Here is a 27,053-nt window from a genome sequence, read left to right on the forward strand (position 1 = left end):
GCTGTGTCCCTTTATAGCTTTGTTTTTGTTTGATAAACAGCTACTTACCACCTGCAGTAGCCCAGTAAAAACCTGAACCTATTATTTAATAAATAATATTAATTATCTACATGGAAAATGTAAACACATTAGAATTCATTTATACTGGAAAATGTGACATAAAAGCCAATTCCACCAGACCACATAGATTTGCAACAGCAAAAAAAATTCTATACTTTCCCTTTGTTTAATAAAGGCTTCCCAAATGCAGTAGCTTACCTGATCTTGTAGAGACATAACAGGATTATTTTTGGTTGTATTGATATGTAGAACATGATATTTGTTCTTCGCACAAAGATCATAGGCAATATTTGTGAAGGACGTGCTGGCAGTCTTAGGTACTCTGTTGTAAATAATCACCACATCATCTTCTTCATCGAGTGTCACATCTAGTCGAGGGCCATCTACTGTGTGCCGTTGTTCTATTTCTCTGACTTCATGTCTCGCAATAGCCCTTTCTGTTAAGGATGATAAACACAAAATTTCAATGTAAGTATCAATTTTGAAGTTCAAAGCATAGAATGCAAATAACCTGGTGAAAAGCAATTACTCCTTAGCAATAAGGAAAACACTGTCATATATATTTCTGACACATCTGAAGCAAATTTAATCTATAAAATGTATGAATAATAAAAAGTGAGTTAGTCTGACACAGAACACAAAGACTAGAAAACAGTATGCTTAGAGAACACATACCATAATCTACGACTCACACTAATGATGCTGAAAGCCACTGTCTCTAAAGAAAAATGTCTATAATGCACTATAAAAATGGTGACATCCCCCAAATATCTGAAATAATTTCCATAAAATATCTATTAAAAATTATAATAAAAGGAATAACGCAAACTATTTGAAGAATAAAATTTTTCTGAAAACAGTAGAAATACTAACACTAGAGATTTAGTCAATTAGCTGTGTAGAGGCACTGGAGTTCAGATGAAACCACTGTTTTGCTATTTCAATTGATACGAGCCCCAAGTGTTAAGCATTGCAATAAATGGCTTTGCAAAATTTCAGTTAGATCTATTAATTTCAAGTTTGACAAGAATAGAAGCAAGAAGTGCTTATGAAACAGTTAACAAGAAGGTGAAGACTGATTTCTGAGCATTGAAATGCATCAAATACATCAAATGAAAGAAACATGGACAAGCAAGCCATGAACAAGACATTTTGGCAAGGTGAGTACACTGCAAATAAACTGTTTTTCCTTTTATACAAAGGGCAATACACTGAGTAATTGAACTCTGCTTCGAGTGCTAGAAGCCTACTTGGAAAATAAACTCCACAGTATTGGAGCATTTTCTTAATTTTTTTTCTTGTGTTTTTTTTTCCTGTGCTGATTTAGACACAGCTTTGTTCTGTTCTAGATAAGTATATACTTTAATGTGATTTGTAATATAGATGTCAAAGCATCTGTTCTGAGTCATTTTTTGTGATATTGTCTCTAATAATGCATTCAAAGAAACCTGTGTTGGCCAAGAGTGCAAGCTGAAGTTGGTACCACAAGAGTAACAGAGTAACCCATAATTCTCTGCATTATGTTCTTACACAGCTCAATCTGAGCTTTTAGTAGCAGCAGCTCTTGGCCTTTACTTCCCCCTTGCTCCTTGTAACGCAGCTCCTACTAGTCTCTTTCACCATATCTCTTTAATTATAACATAAAATCACTTTTAAAGCAGAATCATTAAGCTGTGAACACCACTAGCCAGTAATTCCACATAAATTGTCTTCAACCACAAACTTCCATCTGTCTGAAATGCCTCAAAAGCTTAAACTCACTCACTCTCTCATATGCTCGTATCTCACACCCCATAACTAAGTTACACCAGTATGAAAATGTTTGTAGAAAATGCTTATTGAGTATATCTCAATTTTCCACATGACATCTGCTGCTCTCCACTACATCAGTCACAGTTTTTGCTCCTTCCTTTCTCATTTGCTACCTCTCCCATCACTGCTGGCAAACGTCCTATTTTGGAAAGAGATGAGGCACCAGACGCAGGTTTCATCCAGCTGAAGATGGTTACAACAAAAAGGGACTGGCAACCCTCCCCGTCCTGCCAGTAACTGATTAGAGAAGGCATTTGGTAGGGGACATAGTTAACCACACGACTGCCCAAGGCTACATGGATACTGAATACCACCTAGAGAGGCTGAAATGATACAGATTTAATTTATATTTTCTACACCAGAGCAGTAGATCTCAGCTAGATTTGAACCATAACTGCACAGAACTCCAGGGCTGACGAGGCTGGCTGGTGCGGAGGGAAGCTTCCTCTTTCACACGTAAGAAGGAAACATTTGTGAGAAGCAAACATCATTTGCGAGAGAGGGGCGAGTGATGAGAAGAGCTCCTCTAATGAGGTATTTGAAACCATGATGATTCAAGAATTAGCTTGATAAGTACACTTTAAAGGCTATGCATAGGACATAAAAGATGTACGATGAGATGCAATTAGCAGAAAGGCTACTGCATACAACCACCTTCAACTTCGTGGTGAGAGGGGAAAGCAAGACCCCATGTGAGGAGGAGAACCTTCACAAGCGTGAAGTACACAGACAGTTCTCTTATCAAAGAATAAGGAGGCTGTAAATTTCAAATTAAAATGACAACTAATTTTTATGATGCAGAACTGAAATCACCTTTCTGAAAAAACTGCAATAGTTAAAAAGCAAAAGCTGAGATGAAGTGCAGGATATAAACTGCTGAAGCACAAGGGAAGCTAAAGCTAATGAGAAGCGGATGAAGCAGCTCGAAGAGTCGAACCCGGTCAGCATCTGAGCAGCCTATCTAATTGTAGTCTATTCAGAACCCAACCAGGAACATTGTACCTTTTGTAAAAGTGCACATTTTTTTTCCCAGTCATGAAGAGTCTGCAGTTTTTCCTGTGAAGTCAGGAAGCTTCTTTGTAACTTTCTGAGAAGTCAGTTTAACTCATAAAATGGCATGTCATTTGATCCACATGGATTTTATTATTTATTTATTTATTTGGGATGGGAGAAGACGTCCAGTAACATGCAAGTGAGAATAGTCTTTGTGATAACTAGTTAATCAGAATTTAGAGAATTTGAGGGGCCAACGGGTATTTGATTAACTACTTCATTTGTTCTTCTATAAAATCTAAACAATCTTAGAAGTAAAAGTCCTGTAATAGTTGAACGCTGCTTCTATGTTATTAGAAGTAGAGTAGAAAATGCAATGTATGTTTTAATGACTTCTTACATGTGGAAGACGGGGAAAAAGAAGATGCTAGGTATTTATTTAAAGTGTATTTTGTACCAAAATTCTCCTTAGATGACAGCCCTGACAATTTGACTATAAGAACACAGAAATCAATTAAAAAACTCAAACAGATTAGAACATTTCTGTTGGAATATTGCTGTTCTACAGTCTCACTGTTTTGATCACATTCTATGTGAACTTGATTTTGTTAGGAAAAAAAAAAAACAAGGCAAAAGTATTAGGAGCCCAAGTGTCTAAACTGAGTTAAGACTGTCCACACTCAGTTTGACACTAATCATCTACATCGATTTAAATAGATAAACTGCATTTAAACAAGTGGTGCTTTGAATACAAGACAGAGTTGCATAGTGATATAACACAGGATAATTTTAAGGCATAAAGTATTGTGTCTCACAGTTTTTTATTACTGCCCATTTGTGTTCACTGTAATAAATAATATAATTACTATGCAGTTGGGGAAAATGCTGCTCTGTCATCTGCAGTTGCCCTACGTGCAAACTTCCATCAACTGCAAGGACAGTTTGCACACAGGCAGTACCACATACAAGCGGTGTAATACAGGTTGCTACACTGGTTGTTTACCAGCAGATGAATTACTTACACAAAGTCTTTGGTTGGCAGAAGCAGCTGCTTTGTAAACAACAGCGGAAGCTTATTTTCTCGCGTATTTGTCTACATGTTCTTTGTAACCCTCCTTTATCCTATTTCTGTAACTGTCAGCATCTTTTCATGATTTACATTTCTTGAGCCATCCTCTTGTAGCAATAAACTCCAAAATATCACAGCTAGAAACAAGTTGGTTTGCACGTCAGATGCTACCAGAAGATAACATATAATGGGCATTCACGTCTTCTCCTTGGCAAATGCACTAACGCCAACATTTAATACATATGCCACCACTGGTTATAGATAACTTCAACATTATTCACCTTCAAGATCATTGCCCTCTGAAGTCAAAGCAGTCTTGTCAACAGGTTTAGAAGTTATTAACAGGAAAAGTAACACTTGGAGAGAAATGTGCAGACCAAGTTTGATTGCTTAGCCCTATTTTGTTAGATTCTCAACTAATAAAGTCACCTGTGAAAACGCAACTGGCCTATACACACCTGTAAAAATATTTGAAAACCCAACTGAACAATTGTTACGTAATTATAGAAACAAATCGCCCAACTGAACAATATTTAAATAATTACAGAAACAAATCATTGTGATCATAAGCCGTTATTTGTCTACATTCCCTGCACATTTAAACAAATTAATGTCTTCAGGAAAACAAGTTTATTAGCATTTACTTCAAATCCAAGTCTTAACAACACACAAAACATTATCTTCCCAATAAGATAGAGTGGCATGGATTTTAACACTTTAAAAGTTAACAAAACCAAACATTTGAAATCTCTCTCATCTTTCAAAAAAGCATGAGAACCTCCTGGAATTTCTTAATAAGAAAAATCTTCTTTCCCTGATAGTTGAGTGTTCTTGATGAAGCCTCCCTGGCTGTCAAAGTCAAGTTAACTGAGAATCTGGAAGGATAGTTCGGAGCATATCACTCCACCAAGCAACGCTCTCTGTCCTCTGTATCTATTTTCCTTCTGTATGTATCTACCTACAAATACTATTTAGGCTCTCTCTTCAATATGTTTTAGATGCCTGCCATGCCTCTTTGTGAAACCTCCCCCTCAGATGAGGAAAGGCTCAGTTTTAAAATAAATTTTAGCTCAGCAGCGTTCAGAAGCATTGCCCAACAGAAGCGAAAGACGTGGATCCAAGTGCACTTACACTGACTTGATGCAAAGGAACTGGACAGCTAGTATCAACAGCACCACTCCGAGCAAGCACTCGCTCTGTAGCTCTGATACTGGATGCCACTTCAAACCAGTAAGCAGGTTTCTTCCAGTTGGGAACAATACTGAAGCCAGCTGACTTGGTGCCTCAGCTTTCTCTCCACTGTGCTCCCAGGCCAATTAGGCAAGCAGCTGGTAGCCCGAGGCACTGAGCAGCTCTCAAGCTGTTTCCCTGCCCAAAAGCTGCATTAAACACGACTGGCCTAAATACTGAACCCAAGCATGACGAAAACCTACTCACTATTGACTCCATTCTCCTCTGATGAGGAATGAAAACTGAACAGCAGCTTAAAAATAAACCATAATTATGTAGCAAAGTTAATGTCCTGATTCATTTTCAAATTATATACACCCACCATACACACATAGCCTTCATCCTTCACTGAAATGCAGCCTCCTCTGGGAGCTGTTTAGCAGCACACTAGCCATAAACCAGCGAGAGCAGTGCTGCTGTATGCGAGTATCAGTACTTCAGGGATGGAGAGGAGAAGAGAAAGAATCAATGGTGCTATGACAATTCACGGCCAGGGAGGATTTGTGTCACACACCCAATTAAAACTGCAGGAAAAATACAGACTGAATTAACAAAAAGTGCCTCAAGGTAAATTTGCCAAGGTATCAGTACTAACATGCCAACTCTTTCAAAGACCTTCAACAATAACAACTCCATCCTGCTCTAGTTTTAAGCCTTACTAACAGCAGAACCACTATCTTGGTTCTTCAGCAACTTCATGACTTAAAGACCAACTCACATTGTGGGCAAGCCTTTGGTTTCTCCTACTTTCTTTTCCCCTGTGAAAATATTCCATGAAGCCTGTTGTGTCTTTATTGCTGATTAATGAATGTTTACTACTCTGAAAGGCAATTCTGGGTGAGGTATTTGGTGGGGTGAAGGGGTGTGCACAGGGGAGTGTCAGTAAAGTGCATCGAACTGCTTCCCTGCTCTGCTACCTACAGTGCTCTTAAAAGCAGTGCACGGGACCGGAGGTTCTCTCAAGTGTGACTCCTTATGACTATGTCTAAGTGACTCTTATTAAAATCATAATTAACGATTCTGTTTCTCCATTAGCATATGTAAAAACACATATTACAATCAGCATCAAGAAACAAGGAAAGCAAAATGCTGGCTGTTTAACAGACACAGAAACTGCTAGCCTTGCAAGGCCTCTGTTAATCAGAGCTGAGTGAATTTCCACTGGTAAAGCAAATACAACCTAGCGTGAAACTATACAACACAGGCACATTCACCTCCACCAAGCTTTTCTTAAAAAAAAATAATAAAAGGATTGCTAAGAAACAAACCCGGCATTTTAGTGAAGTTTTTTCAGTCAGGAAGAAAACCTGAGACTGGCGAGAATGTTGGTGCTCAGCAGCAGAGCAGGCTCCACCGTCCTGTTGCATCCCGGCTCCCTGCACACACCTACTGCCAATCGCTTCCCATCTGCAGGAATTCAGGTTAACAACGATAGCAAGGAGAAGCATACTCTGAAGAGTACGAAAGACTACATGATGGCCTTTTTTTGATACAGGACCAGACATACCATGTGCGTACTATAAAACCAATTGTGTTTTAGTTACCTAAGACCTAGGACAGGTAAGGGCCTACATCTGAAGCTCTCCCAGGAAGGGCAAAACTAAACAAACCCCCATGAAAAGTCACAGATCAGTTGAACTGCATTTATCGAGCAAAGCTTACGCACCCTGACAAGCATACTTACTTCTGGAAATAATATGGCTTATAGCAGACACTTTTGTGTAATAACATCTAATAAAACAGAAAAAGGAGGTTTCATTCCACCAAATATGAAATTTTGAAAAATTTGCAAATACTTGAAAAGGGGCATCCTAAACCCCCATCTTCAGCTGTATCTATAGCATCACTACTACAACTCTTGAATATTGCAAATAATAGCAATTACAAAGTTACATAAAAATTTACAGAAATATTTTAAATAACACGGTATAGTAGTAAGACTTAAAAATACAGGTCTTCAGGGTTAGCAAGAAAAGTTAATGGAACTGTTTCATACACGGATACAGCTGTCACAAGTGTCCAAGTATTCAAATGTGCATGTCACTCCTTGAAGCAAAATTCAATTCAAATAATCAAAGCAAGTAAGCTCAATATATATCATCTGACTCCATTTAGGAAGGCAGCCTGGAGGCAGTTCTGTTATTTTACATAAGTTTTATCCCGATATACGATCATTTACTTTTTCTAAAACGGTACTGGCTAGCATAAAGACAAAAAGGATGACTCAACTGTCTGATAAAATCACCGACAGACCTGTATATATGGACAATGCTGTAACACAGTAAGTCACCACGACATTTAACGAAAGTAACTGGTAAGATACACTTATTTCCAACATACTACACTTATATCCCTGCTTGTCTTCACACTTCCTGGCTAGACTAACGTAATCTGGAAAACAAACTACTGCCAGCTAGACCAAGCCAGCAAACCCAACGCCTTGTGATTGGAATGGCAACTGACGTCGTTAAGGTAGAAGATCTAAATATTTTATTAGGAATCTTAGGAAGTCAGAGTACTAGAATAAGCTTATGATAACTCTATGTAGTACCAACAGATGCAGCACGATACTTGCTTAATTAACATTGGCTGTGAACAGACTAAGCATTTACAGTGATAAACGTGATTTCTAACCTTAATGTAGTTATAGAAGGTTGCGTAAAGTCCTTTGAAAAAGCAGAAATTAGTCTGCATGCTGAATGAGCCCCACTGTTGTTAAGTCGCAACAGAATTAATCACTTTTTAAAAATACTGATTAGGATAAGCTCTTGATTATATTTATTGTTTTCTTTGTGAACACTATTTATCTTGCTCTTAGCTTCATTTTAAGGACTTCAATTTAATTACATATCCTGGTTGCTTTATACATAAATCAAATGTATCTCTCATTTTTCCCAAAACACTGCCAATTCTTAATTGAGAGATCTGCTAGCTCATGTAGCTTAAATATCAGCATATCTAAAAAAATACTGCTTTTATATTAATCTTAGGCTTGCAGCCTGAAGACTTCATCTGAGATCGAGATGAAAAATAAAATAAGCATGAATACAGATATGTTCTAACAACACACAGACCACTCTAAAATTACATTTCAGGAACATCAAAGCTATTTTAAAGTACAAGAAAAACTCTGTTTTAATTAAATGCTAAAACTACAACAAACACTGAATTAAATTCTTTTTAAACTACCTCTGGAAAACTCTTCCTTCTATATCCCACACTTCTTCACATCTGGGGGCCCGAGCTATACTCAAGCAGAACTAGGAAAACAAATGCATGTGGTATCAACCTGGCTCCCTTCTGAATAAAATAATTACCTGCCTTAAAGGTAGCCTTTCCCCTCTGACTTTCAGAGGATTAGAAGTAGCAGTGGCCCAGTGAGTTCAAGAAGTCAGTAGAGGGAGTATCACAAGGGAAAGCTTGTAAGTCTTTGCAACACATTCCCTATCCTGCAAGTTCAACTGGGCTTTCATGAGAAAAATCCAGATGAAATCCCCAGGCTTAGTCTGAAGTCATGCATTAGGGAAGACTTGTGACACAACTAGCCAGCTAAGGCAAACCTCCCACGTTCATCCTCTCCACGCTCAGAAACAGCAGCAGTCATACTCAGTTCAAACACGCTTGCATACCAACACCACCGCTATAAAACCTCTTTGCAGCAGAAACTGATGAGCAAAATCAAAATTATACAAGCAGGAGCTTGATCTGATTTCGCACCAGTGTGATATGGAGCTCCTTGTCCTTGGTAAAATCAGAAATGGTCCCACATTGCTAAGGTGTGCAGCAAGGTGGTTTTGTACAAAAAACTTCCCACTGGTAGCTGAGCCAGATGTTCACTGAAAGCCTCTGGGTGTTAATCCTGATTTAGGTGGGATTAAGCTTTTTAATTAAAAAGAATTCTTTTCCTACACGCATGAGAAATACTGTGTTTTCCTCCCAAATCAGTCCTTTTTTGACGAAAACTTGACCAGGGCAAAAGGGCAAGCAATTCCCTCACTGCATCTTAGTGAGCTGCTGCAAAAAAAGTAAAACCTCCAGCCCCTTCGGCCCCACAGCACTAAGGGATACAATAGGTTTGTATCCATCAATGTCTAACAATACTTCCTGACTGAAATACACCGTAATTATTCATTGTCAGAAGGTACATACATCACCACTGAACCTACTGGAAGTCAGAACTGCAGGAAGTTATGCTGGACAATACAATGCCACCGAAATAAAAGTAAAAAAGAATTCCTACAGATATCTCCCAGTACGATCAGAGAAAGAAGGAATCAAAATTCTCTTTTGAGTATTTCAAATTCATTAAAATGTTCACTTTATGACAGCCCCCAGAACAATGAGAAAGTTAATTTAGCTTTACACATCGTTATAGAATTGCACAGTATATAAAGAGCTGACTGGTCTTGAAAAAAACAAAACACCAAACCAACCACCAAAACCACCCCACATTCAGTCAGAGTATCTTTTGCAGACATTAAGACTTTAAATTGTCAGATTTTATTTTACACAAGCAAAGTAATCCGCTTCCAACAATAGTCAATAGCTCAAAATCTAGCATTAACCCATTTCTAATATGGCTGAAACCTGTAGAGCTCTGTAAAGGCATAATCCTTTTGCTGGCATTCAGAGAGAAAGCGTTTTGAACTGTCAGTACTGAGCCACGGAAGATATTTTAACTTGATTTTAAAAAATACATTACATAGCACAGATGAACAGCAATGCTAAAACCATGTTTTGAAACAAAGACTTGTTGAAACTGCGCGGCCCATGTGCCCAAAGAAAGGTGTGTGACACTGGGAACTCTGTGCTCTCGCCAGAGATGGAGATGCCTGTCTCAGCTCAGCTTCCCCCAGAGAAGCTGAACAGACAGAACACTTCCTTCCTACATCAGTATTAAAGCTACTAAAGTCATCTAAAACAAGCTTTCAACTCTCCATTCTTCACATCTCCATATGTGAACCCCAAATTTCCTGAGTTGCTTTTGGTTTAAGTCTCTAGTGACCACTGATGGTTTCCGCATATATATATTTTTAAATTTTTTTTAAAACCTACTTTGCAGTTTCACTACATTATCACCCTCAAATCATAGTGGTCTCGATAACTATTTTTGTGTATATTAACAGTAAGGTGGAAAACTTCATTTTTGTGTTAACAATCTGTAACTATGTAAGGATACATATAAATATTATTATCTGTTGGTAATTCAAATAAAACATGTACGGAAAAACACATAAGCTTTCCTTTACGCTATAAGAAGTGGAAGTTACCTCTCTGGAGTGTTAAATCAGAAAGATATTTTAATCCAAGCCATTACTCGGGGGGGGGGGGGCTTTTATAAACTTTTGTGGGAGGATATACCAATTGATAGATTTTTTTGTAAGAAATAGCTTATTTATCTGGGATCCTTCAAAGCAAAAAATAACACTGGCAAATTCTGTTTCCAGGGAGATGACATATTACCTTCCAGAAACATGTCACACACTGAAGTTATTCTTCAGACTGAGTGAGCAGAGGAAAACATGAAAAGGACGTCTTTAACATGACACAGCTTCTCTGGCAATATTGTTACATAAGGAATAAGACAGATAAAATAAAAATGAAGTAAAAATAAAAGGAACTTTGACTCCCAATCCTCAGCAAATTTAGTTGCAGTGGTTAGAAAGGGAAATACTCCTGTACCAACAGAGCTCTAAACACATCATATCATGGTAGGAACAATTCAGACACAGGTTTGAGCAGAAAAGAGGGAAGAAAAGCCAAGAGGCAAGAGTCCTTTCAAATACCACATGGTTCAAGGGAAGCTCCAGGATCCGTAAGTAACAGTGAGAACACGCATATTCCCACCCTTCATCTCCTCAGTCACTGCTCTAGGTCCACACCATCAACAATTCCCCGCAAGTCTCTTCACTGGACTTTTATTAAAGGAAGCAACAACACTGTGCTTTCTAAAAAGGCAACACAAGCAGCTGTGGAGGGGAAAAACAACGAAGGCTCCTGCATGAGGAGTTCAGTGAACTGGTACTTAGAAATAAACAACAGACGAACTCTTGCTGTTTGGTAACAAATACTTGACCAGCACAGTATGCCCACCATAGAACGGCAGCTGCATACTAGTCTTCTTCAGCTACATTATCTTCTTAACCTTTTAGGTTTTTTGCCACATCGCCTTCCTCTGAACCTTTCAGAGAGCTGCAGCCTCTCCTGACACCCTGCGAATAGTCAGATGCCTCTGCTCACAGTTTCCCATGAATCACATACACTTACAATGACTTCTTAGGATACAGCAAGGACAGCATTTCTACTACTGTAGTAGTGTTAAAGGCTAGTGTTAATGCACTCCTCCCAAATTCAGACATCTACAAATGCCTTTTAAAAACACAGAAAAAAGCCACATTGCTATTGCACATTTTTCAAGTGCAAAGTCACCTGACCTTCTGATTCAAGCATTTTTTTTTTTCTTTCTCCTCTCCCTTTTTTGTTTTCAGAGCATAATTTATCAACTTCAAAAAAACCAAGAAATACTTGGGCTGCATGTAAGTTGTAAACTTGCTCATACTACAACTTCTGAAGACTTATTACTTCTACATTTTTCAGATAAAAATAATTTCTCCTAGTTTCTGAACAGCCTCCACAAAATATTTTCTCACCTCTTCTGACACCTAGTTCATACCATGCTATCTTCTCCTCTAGAAAAAGAGGGTATCATGGGCTGACATGAATTTGCAGGATTGAAATTGACTCAGGGTAAAACTTCTCACTATGTTTCAAACATCACCATATCAACGAGAAAATGGGTCACTCTTCATCAAAAGAAAATTCTGTATCGAAATTCTTATAGATCAGGACTCACATCTCTGTATGCTACTAGCCTATGGCCAACTGAGAAGATAAGAGAACTCTCAAGCAAGATACAGAGCTGTACTTTGGTACATATGTATATCTACTTTTTTCAGCAAAATTATGTTAAATTTAAAGTAGGTTATTCAGCCCAAGTAGGCTCCCCTTTATATTCCCAAATGTTGATGTATTATCTCAGTGATGATTTGGTTAAAACAGTCATTTCTTCCAGAGACTACAGAAAAGGCAGTCAATGTTACAAGCCCGTGAATTCAACAGGTAGCAGAAATTTCACTTGACTTCATATGTGCCACTTATAAAAATTCCTGAAGTGCCAGATTTTTTTTATGCGCCATAAACTGTCTTTAACCTGTTCTTCAACTGAGTTTAAAATATAACATGTTTCCGAACAGCAGGTTTCTTTTAAACAAAAAAAGCTGAGCTGTCACAGCTCTTCTCTGCCTTTGCGTCTTCCAACTGCTCAAAGGGGGGGAGGAAAGTTGTTTTAAGCATTGTGGGGTTTTGTTTTTAAATTATGGCTCTCGATATCTTTGAAGCAAAGGAGTTTCACGCTGCCTCTCTCCACGGAGGAAAACATGACTGTGCATCAGAACACAGCAGACGTCTCTCCTGACATCAGAGGAAAGCTGTCGCAAGCCGTGGTGATGGGACTGGCAATGGGGTAATTGACAGAAGTTTAATGGCGCTGTCTAGCCCAAGCGAGCCGTGGGAGTCAGACTGGCTGTCTCTGCACATCTGTTGTGGATATAAGCAGTTGAGAACAATCCCTGCTTTCAGCCCAGATACTAACTCATTCAGTATATTCATCAAAAAAGTACTTCAATCCAATGGCTTTCATTTCACAAAACGATAGGTCCATACTCCCTCGTGACCACATGCACGAATAGTTCCAGCTTCTGAACTTCGGGTGGATTGCTACCTCCTCCTTCACAAAGCGTCTCCCTCAGCAAAGCATACAGCCACAGGAAACACACCATAGGAAATCAGCTTATCTGTAAAGAACATTTGTGAAGTTGTAACAACTGAGCTGCAAAGCTCAGAAAATTTCATGTTCATGCCATTAAAATATCTGCAACAGACTGTCTTGGTGAAAGGTGAAACTGCCTTGTAAACACACACCTCGCTTGCTCAGTAACTTCTAAGTTACTTCTGAAGTCTTAATGACTTTTACATTTCCAGATAAAATTAATTTCTCCTAGTTTCTGAACAGTCAACATGGATACAAACCACACATTTCTTTTTAGGAAGAGAGAGCTCTTTATAATTATTTAGGCTACTATAAAGCTAATTCTCACTAGGGGGAGCACAGCTCTCCTTCTCAGAGGCACTTTCAGCCCAACTGGGAAGGCACAGACAGTATCATGGCTCATTTAACACATAATACAGTTGTCCCTAAGCTGATAAATATTAGAAGTATTTTCCTGTTAATTTGATTATTCAGATTATCAGTAAATGTGAAAGATGGAAACTCCCAGGCAGTAAAGCTATTTAAAGGCAACTTGATTGCAAATCATATAAGGAAAAGCAACAATCATAGAATCATAGAATCCTAGACTGGCCTAGGCTGGAAGGGACCATAGAGATCATCTGGTCCAACCTCCCTGTCATGGGCAGGGACGCCACCTCTCAACTAGACCAGGCAACACAATAATCTACCATTTCTCATAGAATAGCTTAGGTTGGAAGGGGCCTTTAAAGGTCATCTAGTTCAACCCCCCTGCAATGATTTACAGTCAACTGGTCAAAAACCCCAAGACTGACGTGTGACAAAGAGCATGAATAATCCACATAAGTCACCTTGTTTTCCCACTGTGCAGATACAACTGGTTCCCATTACTAAGCCTTTCTTCCCGTCTGTGAAGGATGGAAACTTTTATTTTAAAACATGTTGACATACATCTTTCAAGAGCTGATGTCTTAACAGTTTTATCAATTACTCTTAATACCTGAGGAAATCACCCAAGCTCTCAAAATAAAAATGCTATATGTTATATCTGTTACCATAAGGGCTCTTTAATCCAGTCCACACTGGCTGGGAAACAGTGGCACTAGCTTCGTTAATTAGCACAATTTTTTGCATCGAGGAATCTGTCTTTAAAGTGAGTTACTTCAAAATTAAATGAAGCACTCATTAAAAAATAATTAGTATGTGGCACAATCACTTGAAAATCTATCTCTTGCTATAGGACATTTCTATTGGGCAGCAATCTGGACTGCATTATAAAACACTATTATGCATGAACAGATGGAAATCATAAAGTGATATTTAGCTACAGATTTCCTGTCAGAAACTTATATAAAAAGAAGGGAGGGAAATATGCTTAACATTTTCCATTAGCCAACATCAAATCGCTAAAAAAAACCAAAAATCAGAGGAACCCATGTAACGCTTATGACACAGCAACCTATTTTTAATCGGTATTTTTTCAAGTCCCTTGCATATAAGATCAGTATAAATAAGACTGTTTTCACCTTTAATCACACATTATAGGATCAGAACCAATCAACTACCCACTGAAGAACACACATGAAAATGCATTTCAGTTATAGTTAAAAATTAAGACTTCTCAGGTTTCAATTGTTACTTTCAGCTGAACGTCAGTGGAAATCAGTGAAGCTCTACAGAGCTTCACAGATTTGTCAACAGAGCTGATGATAGCATCCCAGCCCAGACTCATTAAACTTTCCCATTATAAGCTGCAATGAACTGTCTTGGCTAGAAAAGCAAACACATTGTTTATTCTGTTCAGATAGTAAAGTTATTTAAGTTGCAAAGATCAAGGTCCATAACCTGAACTTAGTATGAAAATAAGCTGCTTCTTTAGTTTAAGGGTAACATTATCAACTGTTGCAATCAATATAACAATTCTGAAAAACAGTCTTGTCTTGGATTTCACTTAAATCAGAACCTCTTGCTTCATTCTCATTTACTTTAAAGAAAAGTAAACATTAACGCTATTAAAGCATAATAGGGAGATCATTATAGAAAGTACACAGTAAAAATCTAATGTCAGAGTAACAGTTGCTAAACATGTCATCCAAGAGAAGTGTGGGGGTAAGGGAGGTAAGACATAGATGTGAAGGGTGAGGCACTCCTTGAAATACTAAGTATACCTTATTAAACAGATTATGCTCAGTTTATTCTTCAATGTAGATCAGTTATCAGGGTTGTGCTTCACAACTGATAAATTGATAAAGCTACCTGAAAACAAGCAAATCTCAAAAAAACCTACTTCGTCAAGACTTCAGTAAACATTAAGCACTACATGAATGTTTCCTTTAGCATGTAAGTCAATAGTAGCATAACTTTTTAGTCTGTACCTAGACTGAATTTGCTGTTTTCTTCCTAGAGTCATCAATAAAATGTCTGAACATTATTTTCCATACTTCCGCTTTTCATTTCAACTCTCTCTGCACAAACGCAATACAAGCAAAGGAACAAGGAGACTTCTTTCTGTTTCAGTGGTCTTAAAGACAAACCAACCTTCAAGACCACTGATGACCTCCGAAAGGATTTAAATAACAAACGGCCTTACTATTAATTAGTCCACACTAACAACAGTTAGGGCTTCAAGGACATTAGGAAGAAATTCTTCACGGAAAATCAGAGCCTGGAACAGACTGCCTAGGGAGGGGGTTCAGTCGTCATCCCTGGATGTGTTCAAGTGTCGTTTAGATGGGGTGTTGGGTGATGTGGTTTAGGGGTGACCTTGTAGTGTAGGGTTAATGGTTGGACTCGATGATCCCAAGGGTCTTTTCCAACCTGAATTGTTCTATGATTCTATGATCCAAGACAATATTATTAACTCCTCAGTCAACGCAGTGAATGAGGAGGTCAAAGTATGGGAAGGCAAGAAAGCAACTGGAAAGAAAAAATAAGGTAAAGTTGGCTATCAATCAGAATATGCTGTATTATTCCACACACCACTAAAGCGCAAATTTTGTATCCACAACATCTTATCTGTACATACAGACACACATATAGCTGCGTAAAAGCTCAAAAAGCCTAGGTTATTTTGGTGAGAGCTGGGAACAGAGTCTATACAGAAAGTAAACCTGGCAGCTCACAGCTATTTCAAACTTACCCTTGGGAAGGGAATCAGAATTTTGCAGTATATGTCTGGACACAGCTATTAAGTCTAGTCATATATAATTAACAATGTTCTTCTTTTATTTTACATTATGCAGCCAAATAACAACTCTCCTGTTAACCCAAATCACAGAGAAGGAGTCTTAGGTTTTACTGAAAACCACCATTACAATATAACCGTAGTTCTAGAAAGTGAGGGGAAAAAAAAAAATAGAAAACCACCAAAAAAGGTGGAAAATCATCTCAGAGAGCAGAAAAGTATACCCTTGTATAGTACAACACAAGAACATGAGCCACTCTTTAGGACTACAAGATACACTGAAAGTAAAGAAATAGTGCTAGTTCCATACAAAAAAAGAAGTCCAGCAGTTTCAGAAGCTTTTAAAGTTTTTTTAGGTAGCTTGTAACAGACTTGAATGAGAACAGTCTGAGGCCAGGAAGCAGCGAGAGGCCTAAGGATCCCACTTTCCAGCCATCAGGCTTATGCAATCAACTGTCTCGGCTTTTTTCTGTGGTTGCTCTATCAAAGAATGAACACAAATGCTTGTTTATAAAGCCTCAGGAATTTGAGGGAGAATGGACATTTGGCTTTCTCTATACAGAAGAATGATAGTCTTCATCTATCTTTTTGTATGTAAGGCAGATGAGATAACATTAGGTCTTGTCTTAATGGATTTTGTTTTAGTATCTTCCAACTCAGAGGTAATAGAACATGACATACAAAAGGCTCACAAAGCAGACTTGAAAACACTGGGGATATCACTTGGGCTCCCCTTAAACTCCCTCCGAGCACAAACTTCTGCTCTACAGAATGTACCTATTTCTATAAAATAATCAAGACATTTCTTTGTCCATTTATCAGAGGCTGAAAAAAGAACCAAGCATACAGAACCACTGATCTGTTCAGAGGAAGTATACTAGCACTCAGCAACATGAAAGGATCATTCAATGCACTTGCTATTTGCGCTGGCAGACCAAAGTAAACAAGTTTTTTTTGATTGCAGACCCGTAAACTAAAGAAGAGGAATATATCAACCAGCTTCTTTCTTCTCAAAACTCCCCTGGCTGGGAAGACACAACTTTTACTACTTTCTGGTGAAAAAAAACATCTAGTACTTAGTTATAGAACCTCCTAAAACACCACCCCAAAACAAAAAATAATTCCCTGCCACCAACATCAAAACCTGCTAGCCAGAACACAAGTAGGCCAAGTACTTCGCAAAAAAGTTCACAATTATGTTTTCAGCTGCGATGGGCCCTACTTGTGTTCTGTTCACAGCTGTTAATGGCTTCTCAGCCACACCTTGCACCCCTTCACTTCCTTCATTGTAAGCACCAAGCCTGCAGCTCTTCAGCTTCCAGTCTGAAATCTCTCCAGAATTTCCCAAACTCTCCTGCTTCTTTCCGAACACACTTAAGCTCCTACTCCTCTGTCTTAAATACTCTCAAATGTTAAAAAGCTGGCATCCAAGTTGCTGTTGCCCGTTTTTGACTCACAATCGAAAACAAAGAAACAGGATAAAGTAGCTAAATACTTATGATTAGAAACATTATTCTTCTTTAAGAAGATCCCCACTTCATCTACTGATGCAGAAGCAGTCCCCAGATTACGATAATGGCAGTTGCACGATAGCTCCCCCAGGACAGACACAGCTATAGACAATAAAAATTACTCTTTTTTGTAGTTAAAAGAAGAGTTTTGTTCTACTTTGCATTTCACAAATTCTACTCCATAGCCAACATCTGCTACCACAACTTCAATTTTTATATGTTTCATTAGATGTTTATGACTGGTAATACACAGATGTTTCCTGGAAAGACTTCTCCTTCATCCTGAAGAAGCTGTGAACACTAGACAAATAAAACCACTTGAAAATGTTTACTCTTAAGCTCTTTCATATAATGTCAAGATCTGGATAATCATTATACTGTCACAAATGGAACTATCTGGGGCGGTTTCAGTTGTTTTTGTTTTCAGCTCCATTGTATTGGGTTTGCGTGGCTACGTTTTTAGAGTTTTAGCTCCCAACCCAAGTCAGCCATATGCATTTTTATGCCTACGTTTTGCTTAAAAAAATATGCAAATTTCTTAGAATAAAACATTGATAGAGCAAGCATGTTGATAACTAATATATAGACTAGATGCTTGAAAATGATACTTGAGTCATAGTTTCCCTATTCAACTATTCTGTAAAATGAAACCAACCCTTGACTGACGAAGATAAATAAATACAGAAATATCACATTAAAAGTATTTTTCAAGATTCAGACATGTACTATTCTGCTGCTCATACTAGTGGTCTATAATTATGCAGCACAGATATAGCATACTTATGCAAATGAAACTGATGCTAAGGGATCAACTTCTCCATCCTTGAAGCACAGAGGCCCAGTGGAATATCTAACGACACAAAAATCAGAACTTCCTCTGAGTGGAAAAAATTTTGCTGGTAAAAAAATTAAACAGTGCTCATGTATATTTGAAAGAACGAGTTAAAGACACTAGATTTCTGATTTCAAAGAGAAAATACTCAATCACTCTTCCCTTCTCTCACAAGGAGAGTCCACCGTCAATATCTATTTTGGAAACAGCTATTATGCATCATCAGCTTCCAATGCTCTTCTCAGCACTGAATGAATTCCAAGATTACTCAGACCCTTCAAAGGCTCATAAGAGTGACTTGCTAATTCATTTCCTTTCAGAAGGAACCTAGACTATCAAACCACTGCAGTTCTTCTGCAAAACAAAATCTTCACACTACGCACCATCATAGAATCATAGATTGGCCTAGGTTGGAAGGGAACTTAGAGATCATTTAATCCAACCTCCCTGTCATGGGCAGGGGCGCCTCTCAGCCTGATCAGGCAACACGTGGGGACCGAACAGGGATCGAACTCGTGACCTTGGTGTTATCAGCACCACGCTCTAACTGACTGAGATCATATTCTCATTATACAACTTCAGCTACTATGTTAACTTCATAAACCAGTCAAACTCTGTAAAATCAAAATCAGTACTTGTTTTTACAAGACTGGTCACTAAACTTGTGCTTTACTACCAGAATGTCAGATTCTATGGAAGTATTTGTAGTAAAAGGTGATGGCAGGCATCACATGCTTTTGTTTGGCTTTCCTAAAATTCCAGATGCCAGAGCAATACTTGTCAGCTCCTTTGGACTCTCAGTTATTGTGCAGAAGAGCTCAAACTGACAGAGTAGAGGCTAGGAAGGACTGTTCCATATCAGGAATGATGGATGGGCCACGTGTCTGCTCCTCCTCAGCCGTACCTTCCATCTCAGCCTCCTACCATTAACCCACCTCCATCAGTGACTTAAGCCACTGTGGGAAACCATTAACAAGGGACATAACTGTCAATGAAGACACAGCAGATTGCTGAAGGAAATCGAGGGCAGGTGCACTTCTTCAATGCAGCAAAATCCTTCTACCAGGACCAAAGAACGATTCTCAGTTTGAACCTCTCACGATCTGTCCTTCGCCTGGGAAGCAATGCTAGGGGTGAAGAGGAAGTTCTGACAAAGGTATTTTCTCATGACTGCCTGGCACTAAGGAACTGTCAAGAGCCATCCAGACTTTAAAAAAAAAGTCTGGGATGGCAAAAGCCACATTGCTGTTTATTCTGCATAAAGGCAATCAAAAGAATATTTGCAGTCTACTTAGTAAATCCATGCGCTCTAAACAAGTAACTCACAAGAATAAAGCATACATATATATATACACACCTATACACGAATATTATCAAGGGAAAGCAAATTGTCTTTTGTCTTGCTATTACCAGTATTATCCACTTTTTTTTACCTCCTGCCAATTTTTCAAAAAACCACAAGTTATATGAGCTTACTGCAGAGTAAAAGGTGCAGGTCGAAGCTCTATGTTTTAACACTGATAATGAATGATTTATCTCGGTGAGAAGCTGATGGAGAACAGTAGCTGCTACCTGTGAGAACCAAGATTAGAGACATAATTTTGCTTCATACAGTCTGCATATGATTTTTATGACAATTCAACACTGGGAAGCAGTTGGACTGCTACATTAACTGATACCTGATTCTAGTCATATTGGAACTGCACTGAAATTTCAAAGCTGGCCCCAAAGAATCATTACAGGCACAGTTAGTGCTAATGGATGAAAGATGCTGTCACAGAAGTACAAACAACACAACCCTCTCCTTCAAATGACTTGCTGAACACCATTCAGGAGTCCAAGAGCTTACACAGTGCATTTGTACTGCTGATCATTTCCCTCATAATCCAATTCTTACAATATGCCTGAAAGATACAAGTCCCTGTAGTTTTGCTTTGTTTGCCAACGAAAAATGAGAAAAACACATTTTAGCTGTTTCTGAAAGACTGGGGCAAGGGGAAAGAGATGCACAGAATGCTTTGCTCTTTTTCTTTTTTAAACAAAAAGTATCAAAGAAAGTAAATTTCTCTCTCTTTTTTGGCTAATTTTTTTTTTCCCCCATATTCTCATCCTTCACATTTTTCCTTACTTCCAGTGCGCTCCCACATGGTCTCTTACCCAAAAGATTCTATTTTCACAATGGGAGGCAACACACGTTTCTCAAAATGTTCCCCTGGCAGAAGCTTCTTTCCTCCAATTCCAGAAAGGTGAATGCTGGCTTTTGGATTGTCAGCTAATAAAACACTTAAACACATGACACTCTCGGAATAAAAAGCAAAAAAATCAAACAGCAAACCAACCCAGCACACAAATCAAAAGGAGGCAAAAAAAAATAAATCACATAGTCAAAACAGGTTGCCTGGGACTGCCACTTTCTTTTCAAACTGAATTATCACAAATTATCTTCTTATGCTACTTAGATAATTTTTTTTATACAAAATGCTTTTAGCAGGAACAGAAGAAGCAAACAAATGAGAACATGCAGTATCTTGCCTAAAAATAACTATTTCTAACTCTCTATTTCTTTGTTTCTCTTAACTTTAAGCTGATTAGATTTCCACTTTAACATCAGAGAAGGAGAAGGGGGTGAAAAAAAAAAAGAAAAACAGAAGACTGTCTCCTTAAGGCTCTGTGACAAAAATGTTTAAAGATGTTTACAAGCATTTGTTATTCTCTGGTCCCAAAGATGAAGTGATACGAAGTAGCAGAAAAGAATTACCACTCCATGAATAGCTAAAAATGGAAAGTGATCATCTAAATTAAGTATGTTGAGAAAGATTAGGGGAATTTCTGATAATATTTATGTCTAGAGAGCAAGCAACAGGCATGAGTTATAAAGTGTTGATCTATAAACAACTTAAAAGAACATTTAATATAGAGCTTGTAGAAAGGACAGTTAATACCAGTTTTCACTGTGACAGCAACTTCTAGTTTAAACTAGTTGTTAGATTTGTTAGAGACATGCACACACTGAAGATTAAATTTAGGTCCTGCCCTTTTCCAAATGGTAGGAACAAGTGCTTGATTAACGTTATGTAAATGTATTCCTATTTTGATCATGACCAAGCAGAAAATGTTCATTAAGATGCAAACACAATATGCTGAGAAAGTGTCAGTCCACTTCTTCTGCAAATTATTCATTAGGAATCAGGCAGTACATTAACACAATTAAATTTCTACGACAATAAATACACATAGTTCTGAAGCTTAATGCGGGATGAAACAATGGGAACACTTGCATTTTGAGTCCAACTTTAATATACTGCTACATAAAGTTTCACGACTGGTGATGGTCTGACTTACATTATGTGAAACAACATATTAGATTTTTTTGGCTCTTCCCCAGAAGTGCTATTAATTTAGTAAAAAACTTATTTTGATTAAAACTGATGCATATTTACAATTATTATACGATAAACAATAAAACTGCTACTGCTACAGTTACACAGAAGTTTAGTCTGATGTTTGCACTGCAGTGGAAAATGGAAATCAAAATTAGTGAATAAGTTTATAAATATTAAACAGACTGTGTTTTTCATAGCTTTAAATGAACATTAAATGAAGAGTAGAAGATGCCAGTCACAGAATAGACATTTCAAAGTAACAGAAAAATGAATACAGTTTCTGGTTTGAAGTTTTTTCATGTAAAAATCTTCACAGGTATTGTCAGAGAAATCGTTTACCATGTCATGTACACATGCACTTTTAAAAGCAGCCCCACAAGGATGGCACTAAGGGTTCATCCGGCCGATCACTGAACAGCAGCGATTCCTCTGCTGCTGCTTCTTCCAGCTGCCCTCCCAGATTCCACAACTGGAAGAGTCGTCAGAGGGAACGTAACTGGCAAGAACTTTACTCCTTGCAAAACTGACGCCTATCTGAGTTTCTGATAGCTCACAGTGCCCAACTCTGTTCCTACAAACAAGTCTCCAAATCTACAGTGATTTTTTTTCTGCCTTTGGAGTACCACTGACAGCTGGAATATTGCAATGGAGCTGCTCTTTCCTCCCCGGAATCTGCTCTCATTTCCTCTTTTGCATTTCTGGTGAGAGGAAAACAACCCACCACAATTGTGTAATCACCAAATTTAGAAATGAGTGCAACTATTACTAAATGAATACTGGCCTCAAAGCTTAAATTCCTAGCAAGCAGAGTGGTTTTAACGTCGAAAAGGGACTGTTTCATAGAAGTTGTGAGAAAGAATAATGCAGATGATGCTGAGAATATTTCATTGCATTTATCTGTAGGTATTTGATTCTAAGCTGGTATACCCCCTAAAATAAAGGATCTTTTGTATGTCAAAAAAAAAAAAAAGAAGTAGATAAAAAGAGAAATTATTTCTTAAAAGAACCTAACTAGTATACAGTGGTCCTTAACTTGACCGTTGTGTCTAGAGCATTTTAGTGCAGGGTGGTGCTTTCTTGCATCTTAGAAGTTTCTGGAAGGGCCACAATGGCCAGATCTCCCATGAAACCTGCATGTCTCCAGAATTTATGGATTTAATCTCTCCAAACTCCTTTGAGACTTGAAGATGTACCTTTCCATTTCATACACAAGGAAGCACAGCACAAAGCAGCCATTTGCGCACGCACACACACAGACACCAGAATTTAAAGCTAGACTACATAAATCCTGGGATCAGACCTTAATCATAGTATCAATCTGACTTGTTATAGCTCTCTGTAGCCCTGAATGATCCAAAAGAGCAGTTGGTATTTCAAGAAGGGTATCTTGAAATCTTACTCGAGTTCATTTCTCAGAAGAAAATCTTCAGCTGCACACTAGAATGCAAAATTCATTTTCTACTTCTTCAACAGAATGCTTTGCCAAATAGCTAGAAAGGATTTATTTTGTTGCAGTATCACCTTATGTCCTGTTTTGCTACTAATGCAGCTCTTTAGTATGCATAAAATTGCATGTTATGGCACTTGACACTGAAATAGTCAGATTAAAGGGACATAGTGTGCTAGGTTTCAATCTTACATTGTGTGGAGTCAAGAAAGCAATGAAGCTGACACTCAGTGCAGATAACTCAATTACATTATTCCATGAAGTGTAATATCTTATCAAAATCAGTTAAGCCAATGTCATCCTTTGAGGATGGTAATAGGCTTCACGCAACCATTAGAAAAAAACCGCACCTGTCATCAAAAGTTTACCTTTCCCTAGTTATTTCTCTGGTGCACTTAAAATTACACAAAATTACATACTAAAAACCAGCAACAACAGAAAACCAAAAAATTAAAAACAATCTAATGAACAGGTGAGAAGGTGTTCAGTCCCTTAAGTGTCAGGTCTGACAAGAAGTGACACCTTTCAAACTCATTACAGCTTTAGAGAATTGTGCTTAAATTTAACTATACTAATTAAGTCCCTTGAGAGAAAAAGGATAGCTGGCATTCCAAGAGTTTATTAGCAGGGGACCAAGTTGCTAGTACCTGTACAAAGAGACAGAAAGATTGCTGCATACCTGTTAGTGAAGGGTTAGCAGGGGGAAAAAAGTCGTAAAAATCCGTGTCTCCATCAGGTACAAGGCTTATTCAACCAAATTTTAGTTCTCGGACTTCTCTTTCCTCGACATCTTGTAGTTTTCCCTGAGAGTAAGGCTCAAGACATCAGGGATTCAGTAGTACATTGCAGTCAGATGTTTATCCATCAATTATTAGAGAGTTTGTCCTCTTACTTCAGTTCCACCAACATGATTTCCATGTGGAAAGAGTATCGGACTAAATAAAACACACAATTGCAACTGTGCACACACAAAATGCGTGTACTTTGAGGTATTTTTCCGAGTGTCCTCTGAGACTTGCAAGCTTTACAGTTAGTGCTGAAGCAAGGTCTGGTACCAGGTAAGGTTGCTCCTTATCAGTAATGACTTGGTGAGGTGGCAGAGCTGTTGGAAAGCTCAGTGAAAGAAGTTCTGTCAGATCCATGCAAGATACATGTTCCCACCCTGCAAGTATTAATTGTGGAATAATTTTTCCAAGAGATTTTTAATCAGAGAGTATATCACTGTTAGAGACGAGTATCTGGGAGAAAGGTATTCTGCTCTTTGATACTGTATTTGTACGTAATATTTATTTAGCTTGTTCAAAAGGGAGCTTTATTTCCGTAAAAGAAGTCCTTGTTAACTGAAAGTCACGCCGAAACTGCAAAGGAGAATGTCAGCAGCGTTAGCCTCAGAAACAGATGCAGCGCAATGCCCGAACCTGGCTGCATTCCCCAGCTTGCTTTGGGCATGGCAGCTAGCGTCGCATCCCACTTGCTAGATCGAGCCCAGTACTGCTTTGTTTTTCCCCTTCGACACTCAGTGTTAAAATTGATCTTAAAAATACTTCAATCACTTCTTTGCACCTTTAAAGATAAAAATGACTCTTTGCACCTTGCAGTTTCCATGACCCATATTATTATCTTATTATTATATATATCACAATATATATTGTGATTTCTTTTTCTTGGAGGCAATGGGTAAACTCGTATTCTAAACATTTAGCCTTAGATTCATTAAAAAAACCAAACACTTACATAACATTGTACATTCACTCCCACAGAATTAAAAACTGAATGAAGAGATATAATAAAAATAATACACTTCTAATACTGACCACATTTTTATCATCAATCAGTAGGTTTCACTTAGGGACTAGAATAAGAAAGCATCAATCTGTAATCTAATCTAGCCAATGGATCATACAATATTAACTAATCAGAGTTTTAGAAAATGAAATCACAGAAATTCCAGGTTGTGGAAATGCATGGTCTATCTCAAACTACACATTTTATCATTCAAGATACTCCAAAGACTAGTGATAGAACTCAAGACTATAACCAGCTACACCTGTTCCCAGCTTCTACATTCACTTCACTGCCTGGAGTTGTATCACTCGTACAGCTACCTCAATTAGTGCTCTAAGTACCCAAGCATTACTCTAAATCACAGTTTTAAAACTACATGCCCAAAATAGATATCCAAAAGCAGATATTCTCTTGCTATCCCAATATTTAGAGAAATGTAATAGTTTATGACAGATTTCCCTATTTTCATGTTTTTCCACAATCCTGATAAGAAACGTTTAAAAATAGGAATCAACAGTCTCACAACAGACCCAATCCATGTGAACAAGAACTATAATTTATCTATCTGAGAATTACCTTCTATACTGGCAGTCTGCACATAATTATCCATTTGTTGTTTAAAACAAATTCATCCTCGCTGCCATGGATGCCATCAATCAGCAAGCAGTCTCTGTCTATGCACATCAGCCCCAGTTGACTTCTAAATATTATAGATGCATTATTTACATTATTTTTTAATTAAGGATTTAATACTATTTATAGCGCACTAAACCAACAAATCAGCACAACTAATATAGTTGGGAATGCTCCTATAAACTGCACTGAATTTTACTGGCAGGAAAAAGAAGTTGAGCTGGTACTGCCAATGTAAAAACCAGGCCTTGATTAACCACTGTTCTCACGAGAAAATATTGTTATGACTAGTTTGCTGTATATATTAAAGTACGGGAAGATACCCCAAGGAAAACAGCAAGCATTTTAGTGCAGCCCTACTGATGCACTGAAGACCCTGTCAATGTGTTCTGGGATTTCATCAAAATTTAGAGTAAAACAAAAGGTCTCTCTCTTCTCATCTTATTTTGTGCAAGAAAGATAGCCATCTACTTTACCTTTATAATTCGAAACTCTATTAAGAAATTCAGTTTTACTTCAGGTGAAATACGATCTGAATGTATTCATCTCTTCTTCCCTCACATGAATGGAAACAAGGGTAAATATTTCCAATTATATTCTATAATAGAGTTTTAAGAGAACTTTAATTCTTTTGCACTTTTCCTATGCAAGTAAATTGTAAATGTGTCAGCCGGAAAAGCTGACGTTCTAACTCTTACATTGAAAATAATTCTAGAGTTTAAGTCACAGAAAACAGTGAGAGAAAGTTGCAACAGGAGTCAGAGGTAATAGGCTACTCACCTATTCGCAGCAAATATCCTGAGTATCTGTTTCACAAATACGTTCAAACCCAAGGAGCACTCAGCCAGTGACCAAGCAGTTACCTACCAGGGATGTCCTGTTCAACATTGCATTAAGACAGTATTTATAGCTATAAATTAAGAGTTGTTTCACTCTTCCCTATTTTCCTTTCTCTCGCCCTCCCTGAGATAACTTCAATTATTTCAAGAATTGTTTTGTTTCCCTCATATCATATTGTCTTTTACCAATAGATGCATCAGAGATATTCCTGTGTAACAAGATGGGACGGGGGACTTATTTCAGAGATCTTTTACTGGAGACTGAGTGAATTAGTTCATATGATACTGTCAGTAATGTGGTACCTAAAGGCAATGCAGAGAAATAATTACAAAAATTCAGCAAGCTTCCTCCAAGGGAAGTAAAATGTTCTGAGATCAGAGACATTCCCATTACTAATATATTAAAGGTGATAATTAAAACAAAAGCATTGTCCGACAAACACAGACACTCTTTACATCAGCCTATTC

The 27,053-nt window shown here is 37.9% G+C and overlaps 1 protein-coding gene across 1 annotated transcript; it reads right to left on the bottom strand.

The window, feature by feature from the left end:
- Positions 1 to 258: 258 nt before the first annotated feature.
- On the bottom strand, positions 259 to 6,439 carry LOC104277864 (heparan sulfate 2-O-sulfotransferase 1-like; the record flags this gene model as incomplete). Its single annotated transcript, XM_009874641.1, has 2 exons — positions 6,433 to 6,439; positions 259 to 497 (listed from the first exon to the last, which is right to left on the bottom strand). Coding segments are annotated over exons 1-2 (246 nt in total), but the record flags the coding sequence as incomplete, so codon positions are not given.
- Between the last annotated feature and the right edge of the window lie 20,614 nt (positions 6,440 to 27,053).

The sequence above is a fragment of the Apaloderma vittatum genome, unplaced genomic scaffold (assembly GCF_000703405.1).
Source record: "Apaloderma vittatum isolate BGI_N311 unplaced genomic scaffold, ASM70340v1 scaffold4568, whole genome shotgun sequence".
NCBI classification, from domain to species: Eukaryota; Metazoa; Chordata; class Aves; order Trogoniformes; family Trogonidae; genus Apaloderma; species Apaloderma vittatum.